Raw genomic sequence first — 7,500 nt, 5'->3', positions numbered from 1 at the left:
ATCTGTGGTAATGGCTTTCTTACAGACACCCTTTAACACACACACGTTCACATACACACTGACACGAGCTGCCACAGTGTGATATCTGCTGCTCCGCAAAAAAGAAACGAACACACAATCACACACAGACACAGACACACACACACACACACACACACACACACACACACACACACACACACACCACACACACACAGACACATGCTCAGCGATGCAGACTGAGGGTCGAGAGGAAGCGTGTTGCAGCCTGTGCAGGAGTGCCATGCAGCAGCTGCATCACCAACAAAGCCCTCTCTCTCTATCCCTTTCTCTCTCTCTCTCTCTCCCTCCATTTCTCTCTCCTGCCAAGCAGCAGCAGCAGCAGTGGTGCCACCCTCTGTACCCGTAGCTTTCTACACAATAGAGACCCGTGGAGATCTCCAAGGACATAGATAGGCACAAAGAAATGGTGGGGAACACACACACACGCACACACAGACACAGACGTACACACACCCACATCCATGCACACACACACACACACACACACACAGACGTACACACACCCACATCCATGCACACACACACACACACACACACACACAGACGTACACACACCCACATCCATGCACACACACACACACACACACACACACACACACACACACAGACGTACACACACCCACATCCATGCACACACACACACGCACACACAGACGTACACACACCCACATCCATGCACACACACACACACACACACACACACACACACACACACACACACACACACACACACGCACACACAGACGTACACACACCCACATCCATGCACACACACACACACACACACACACACACGCACACACAGACGTACACACACCCACATCCATGCACACACACACACACACACACATGCACACAATCGCACTCACACTCACATCCAGCCACATATGCACAGGTAGTCAGAAGTAGCCAAAAGCTTGCATCACTGTTTAGATCGATCGGCGCTGGGCAGCTCTCGATCATGTGCCAAAAGCCCACAGATTCACGGCACGGCGCAGAGCAGGTGGCACTGCCAACCGCACAGAGCGGGCAAAGGGGGCGTGGATGCCCAGCCTTCAGCCAAGAAGTGGAAGAGGGGAGGCTGCGCTTCTTCTTCAGCCAGCAGGGTTAGACAGGTGGAGTTCCGATTCACAAGCGACGTGCATCCAGGCCCACCCAGCTCCGGGTGGACTGACTCCAGAGCCAAGTCCAGCACAGATCAGGGCCAGTGTGTGTGTGTGTGTGTGTGTGTGTGTGTGTGCTTTACTCACCCAGCATCTGGCTGAAGAGCAGCTGCTCCAAATCCCCCAATACGGTGACCACCAGCTCCGGGTCCACCTTCAGGAAGGGCTTATCGCCACCTTCCTCCGCTTGACCTTTGCCCTCTACGTCGCCGGGGGCAACGGCGGCACCTTTCTTGGCGCCCGCTGCAGCTGCGGCCTTGGCCTTGGCGGAGAGGATGTCGTCGTCGGACTTGCCCGACTCGTCGGTGGCCTTGCTGAGGGGCTTGACCTCGGCGTAGGGCCCGCGCGGGATGCGACTCTGGCCCTTGCCTGGCGCGGTCGGCGCTGCCAGTGCGCTGAAGGGCTTGGGCTTGCCCTGGAAGAGTGAGTGCTCCGACTTTGAGAGGTTCCGCGAGAGCTGCCCGCTGCCCGCCCCTCCTCCTCCTCCTACCCCTCCAGTGCCCCCTGCTTTGGGCTTGCCCGCCCGCAGGTGCCCCCCGCCGGCGCCCGGCTTGCCCATATCGTCGCACCACTTGGGCTCGTACAGCTGCATCTTCTTCTCAGCGTCCGTCAGCACCGCCAGGTTGGTCAGCGAGCGCTGCTTGCGCAGGTTGGTGGACACAGGAAGGCGCCCGTCGGTGCTGCCCGCCCGGTACACCTTCAGCTCGCTGCGGGGCACCCCACTGGTGGGCACCCCCGACTTGCCCCGCTTGGCGGCGGCCATGTCGCTGGCAGTGCCAGCGGAGCCCTTGCCCTCGGCCGGCGCGGCGTAGGTCCTAGTGCCCTCGGCTTTCTGCTCGGTCTTCAGGCCAGGCTCTCGTCCTTTCACGCTACCCCCAAACATCCCTCCTGCACGGGGGGCATGAAGAGACGCCTCAGCCAGCGGCACGGGCACAGCCACAGACGATGAAGATAGAGGGATAGAGAGACAAAAGAGAGGAGAGGAGGAGGCACAGACCAGAGAGAGGAGAAAGAAGGAGTCCACGGCTTCACTCTTCCCTCTCTCTCTTCCCGAACGGCGAGGAAGAAAAGCAGAAACCACAAACGCAAATCCTGTCTTCTCTTCTCCTCCTCCTCGTCCTCCTCCTCTTCTTCTCCTCCTCCTCTTTCCGTACGCTTCCTGCCAGGCTGCTGCTGCTGCTGCAGCTGCTTCTGTGCTGCCCAGGCTCTCTCACTCTCCCTCCTCGCTCTCCCTCTCTCTCTCTCTCTCTCTGCTTCTCTCTGCTCTCCGGTTCCGGTGCTGCAGCTGAAGCTCACAACAGCCGACTGACAGCAGCCACAGACGAGGCGCTCCGCACAGCACAGCACAGCACCTCCCCCTTTCTTCCCTCCCTCTCTCTCTTGCTCTCTCTCTCTCTCTCACTCACTCTCTCTTCTCATCAGCCTCTACCTCTCTCATTATGTTGCTACCTCACTCTCTCTTTCTCACCCACACACACGCTCCCTCCTCTCTCTCTCTTTCTCTCTCTCTCTCTCTCTCTCTCTCTCTCTCACACACACACACACACACACACACACACACACACACTCTGCTTAATGGGCGAACACAGAGGTTGTGCGGAGGGTGTGAAATGTAAGGGGGTGATGAAAAATTACCAACCGCCTGCGCACACTGGAATGCCACCAGTTCATAGCTGGGAGGTGTATTTTCACACGCTCTCTTCCTCTCACTCTCTCTGTGTGTGTGTGTGTGTGTGTGTGTGTGTGTGTGTGCATATTCCCCTTTGTTCCACCCCTCCCCCGCTCCCATGTTTTGCCTCATACACAAGCCCTGAAATCATCCCTATTAGCTCAGTCTCCTCCAGTCCAGATCCAGCGCTGGACACGGATGGAGCCGTAGCTTTGAACCAGCACGCATTCCGACCAGACCAGACCAGACCAGAGCAGCCGCACACGGAGACCAGTTCTCACGGTCAGCTGTGATCGTGGCTGCAGGCGGAGTGACCCATGATGATGATGAAAATCTATAACCTATAATAAATCAATACTGTGTTGACCTACATGCTCTCTGAGCTTTGAGCGAGAGATCCATTTTGAAAATGATCAATACCCTAATGTAGACATTACAACTGCTAGTATACAGAGTACATGGACACACACATCGTATAATCGGAATCATATCTTTGGGTAATTGGGAGATTTTCTAATATTTTTTTTTCTTTAATGTGGAAAAAGTGAAATATAAAAACATAATCTGCATCTTCTAGCTTTTTTTGTATCAATCCATTACGTTTTTTGGCAGACTATCCAAATTGCTGTGTATGGATTAAACTTGTAGGATTGACCTTTTGGCAGGTGTGTGTGTGTGTGTGTGTGTGTGTGTGTGTGTGTGTGTGTGTGTGTGTGTGTGTGTGTGCGCATGTCTGTGTGTGTGTGTGTCTGTCTGCCATGGCCAATCATCGTCTATCCCTGTCCAGACACAGATGCTAAGCTCACACGGGGCTTTAAAGTGTGTCAGCCAAACTGGACCGTGTGCGTGCGTCCCTAAAATACCTCCAGAGGAACACACAGCAGTGAAATCAGTGCAAATAAATCTGCCACATAACCGTGCCCATCTGTTCATGTGTCAGTCTCCTCTCCTGGGGAAGACTGGGGATGTGCGCTCCCCATCAGGCTGGGCATTTGTGGACGATCCCTTACTCCAGCATCTTTCATGATATTCCACACACACACACACACACACACACACACACACACACACACACACACACACACACACACACACACGTATCTCTCAGGAGGACCCAGCAGGGCTTCTGCACCATGGAAACCACACGGTCTGCATCATAACGTGCAGCACAGACGCAAAGCAGAGTGGAGAAAAGAGAAGCAGAGGATACCGTTACCCTGCAGCATTTCCCCCACACAGCACTGATCTGGGTACATTAGTTGCACATGCAGTCTCTCTCCATATCAGGATACGAATCTGGGTACATCAGTCGCACATGCAGTCTCTCTCCATATCAGGATACGAATCTGGGTACAGTACAGCCCTGTATCATTTCTCCTTCCATGCTAAACTGATTTGAGCACATGATCTGTGCAGTATTTCTCTTTGAAAATATAAAAGGAAGATACAAGCACACTGTTGCTGCTGCTCCCGAAGTGATTTTAATTACACAACGTTTCGACCAATGTTGGTCTTTGTCGGGTGTTAACAGAACCAAAGGGTGGGAGGTGTATTTCTCTTTCTCAGTTAATAGATATGGGTAATATTGTGGTATGATGGCTCAAGCTTATCTGAATACAAAACTGATCTAGATGCAGTGGCAATGCAGCATGAGCACAGCACATTAGGCCCATTGAGGCGCTGTAACCTGCAGTAAGCTGGCCTGAGTGCAGTAACCTTACATCACTTATCCATCTCACTGAGCTGGTTCTGGTTCAAAACTGATCTGAGTACAGTCACTCTGTAGCTTTTCTTCATCTGAGTCATCTCATTTGATTTGAGACAGGACCAACCACTACTTGTTCAACCTCTCAAAGAATTGGACTGAATTTGCAGCATATTCTCCTTTATAATATCTCACACAGAAGAATTAAGAGTTCAACTCCTTGTGCTATGAGTAGGGGATTTCTAGCATTACACAACAAGGCGCGGGATACAACAATGGACACCTTGCTGACGGCTATTTTAAATGTGCCGCATGTTGTACCTGGGGTCCTTAACAAGCTCTCCTTCACAGCACAACAAGCTTGCCAGTGTATAGTTCTATATTGTACTTGGCAGGAAAATTACCGTAATTATGGAACAGTAAACTTAGACTGTTTCTCCACCACCAGCGTTAGTGCTGTTCTAGAGCTGTTCTAGATACAGTATTTCAGCAGGATTCCTCTTGTTCACTGTACTGATCTGGCACAGTAACCCTGGCTACAACTATTTTGAACAGCCCATTGACTTGATCTGTGCACAGTAACTGCATGGCGTGTCGCTTCCTTCCTGAGGTGTTCCACCCACGGTTGGATGCAGGTCTCTGCTTCAGTTCCCACTAGTTCTCTAGTTTTCTCTCTCTCTCTCTCTCTGTGTGTGTGTGTGTGTGTGTGTGTATGTGTGCGTGTGTCCCACTTTCTCCTCAGCATGCTGAGCGCAGTACTGCTGACTAAGGGCAGCCGGATGCTGAAGCACGCTATGCGCTATGACTAACAACACGTGTCTGTCCAGAGCGATGGAGCCTTTCAGGACTCACGGTGGCTCCAGCTCCCCAGCAGAGTGCTCCTTGCTTGGCCAACCTCAGACAGGAGGGGGCCTGGGACATCTGGTGGAAAGGCCCCACAGCCAGAGAGAGTCATCAGACAGGAGGTAGAGAAAGACTGGGATTGGACAACAACAACGCTTCTATTTGTCTAGTGTGGTCGCTGAACAGAGTTCCTGTGCTGAAGCACAAAACTGTGGTGATGGGTGCAATGTTTCTGTTAAAGAGATACAAAGATGGGGAGAGAGGCAGAGTAAGGTGAAGTGTGTATGTGTGTGTGTGTGTGTATGTGTGTGTGTGTGTGTGTGAGAGAGAGAGAGAGAGAGAGAGAGACTGACAGAAAAAAGGAAGAAATTAAAAAAGAGAGGAAGGAAGGAAGAAAGAAAGAGAGAAAGAGGGGGATGAGTCCCCAGACTCTATGCCCTAACCTGTGGTGACGACATCTCTCACAGAGGAAGGAGAACTTCCTATGGTCTGGAGTTCCTTCACAAATCACCCAATGCCAGAAAGAATAATGAACACAAATTCGTTCTCCCATGCAGCCATAAATAATAAATAGTACATCCAATTTCTCTTATAATACCATGCCATATGTATGTATGTTTTTTTCTTGTTCATATTAAACGTGTGACTGAACTGCTGAAATGTCTGGAGCATAGACAGAAATAATTGAAGTGTCCAGCAAGTAACCACAACATGCTCAGGGTTAGATGTGTGTGTGTGTGTGTGTGTGTGTGTGTGTGTGAGTGAGAGAGGGAGGGAGAGAGGGGGGGGGGGGGAGGCTGTGTGGGTGAGTTACTGAAACATCATGTTCAAGGTTTGAGAACATTATGGACCTCCTCTGAACTAAGTGCATGGGACCGTTTTGTATAAAAGCAGAACAAGCATGAACACTACAAACCCCCAGTTCTAACACAGTTCTCAAGGCAGGCCTGACAGCGACTATTTAAGAGACATACTCTCATCCCGTGCAAGGTGTCAGGACTGTGAGCACCTCACGTTCCTCCAGAGCTTCTTACAGGAGAGACAGGCACTGCAAATGGCCCTCATTCACCACGGGTTCCCAAACAAAGCGAGAACATTGAGACTAGCCCCTTTAACTTTCTGCTGGAGATCTCAAAGTAAGCATGAGCCTGGCTAATGAATTAGATTAGAAGCTTTCAGGTCCTGAGAAGAGAAAGAATGAAGAGAAAGAGCCTGCCCATGCATCTGGACACTATTGCAAACGTTCCGAATCCGATTCCTGCACCAATTCTGAGTCCGGCTCCAGCTCTCAGCACGCCAGCAGCACAGCTGTCTGTGGCTGCAAGTCGAGTCCAGATGTGTCCACGTGAAAGCAGAAACGAAACGTCCCCAAAATCCCTTTTCAGAAACGATGGATGACAGGCATCGATCAGCCCATAACTCTGACTGGTTCAACATGTCACAGATGTACAAATTCCCAGTGTCTGGTTATCCGCGGGGAGTTTGGCCTGTGTGTGTGTGTGTGTGTGTTTGTATGTGTGTATGTGTGTGTGTTTGAGTGTGCATGCATGTACAGATGTCTGAAGTTCCGTCTGAATAAGGAAATCATTCTCTACAAGACTGTTGAACTCTATCCAACTGACTTCAGTTGTTCCATCTGAACAATCTGCAGAGTTCCATCTGAACTCCATTTGAGTTCTGTCTGAATGTAGAAAGCTTTGTCTGAGTTGCAGTACCGTAGTTCTGAGCAATCTTTCATATTTTGCAGAGACCTGTGAATGTGTGTTTGTTGTTGCCTCACAGAGGTGTAAAAGTCCAGCTTAACAAAGTAAAAGTCCTGCCACATTTTGCCTTATCCAACCATTCAGTTAATCAGCTGATTCTAATTCGCCCAATACTTAAGACAGGTAAATCAGATGTGTTACAGCCTATGCAGATTACACAATTTTTTTTGTCTTCCACGATGGTCTTTTATGATTGACCATGTCAGACTATGCGATCAGAGAATTCCACATTCTTGCCTGCATCTTGGTCGGGAGACTGGCTACAAGATCACGTAGCCTATCTATCGTAGCCTACTCGTCGTGTGTCGTCATAGT

At 50.7% G+C, this 7,500-nt stretch overlaps 1 protein-coding gene across 9 annotated transcripts in view; it reads right to left on the bottom strand.

Annotated features, from left to right (window-relative positions):
• nav1b (neuron navigator 1b) overlaps positions 1 to 7,500 on the bottom strand; it is a 119,489-nt gene that overhangs the window by 100,187 nt on the left and 11,802 nt on the right. For 4 of the 9 annotated variants that reach the window (XM_042089705.1, XM_042089710.1, XM_042089707.1 and 1 more), the window contains exon 1: positions 1,293 to 2,502. The exons of 4 other annotated variants lie outside the window; for them this stretch is intronic. In XM_042089705.1, the coding sequence (XP_041945639.1) occupies positions 1,293 to 2,088 (796 nt within the window). In that variant the 5' untranslated portion in view covers positions 2,089 to 2,502. Of the gene's footprint in view, positions 1 to 1,292; positions 2,503 to 7,500 lie in introns of those variants that run through there. One more of the 9 variants, XM_042089709.1, reaches the window with a different exon arrangement.

This window comes from Alosa sapidissima, chromosome 4, assembly GCF_018492685.1.
Source record: "Alosa sapidissima isolate fAloSap1 chromosome 4, fAloSap1.pri, whole genome shotgun sequence".
NCBI lineage: Eukaryota > Metazoa > Chordata > Actinopteri > Clupeiformes > Clupeidae > Alosa > Alosa sapidissima.
This window is presented reverse-complemented; position numbering and strand designations above follow the sequence as displayed.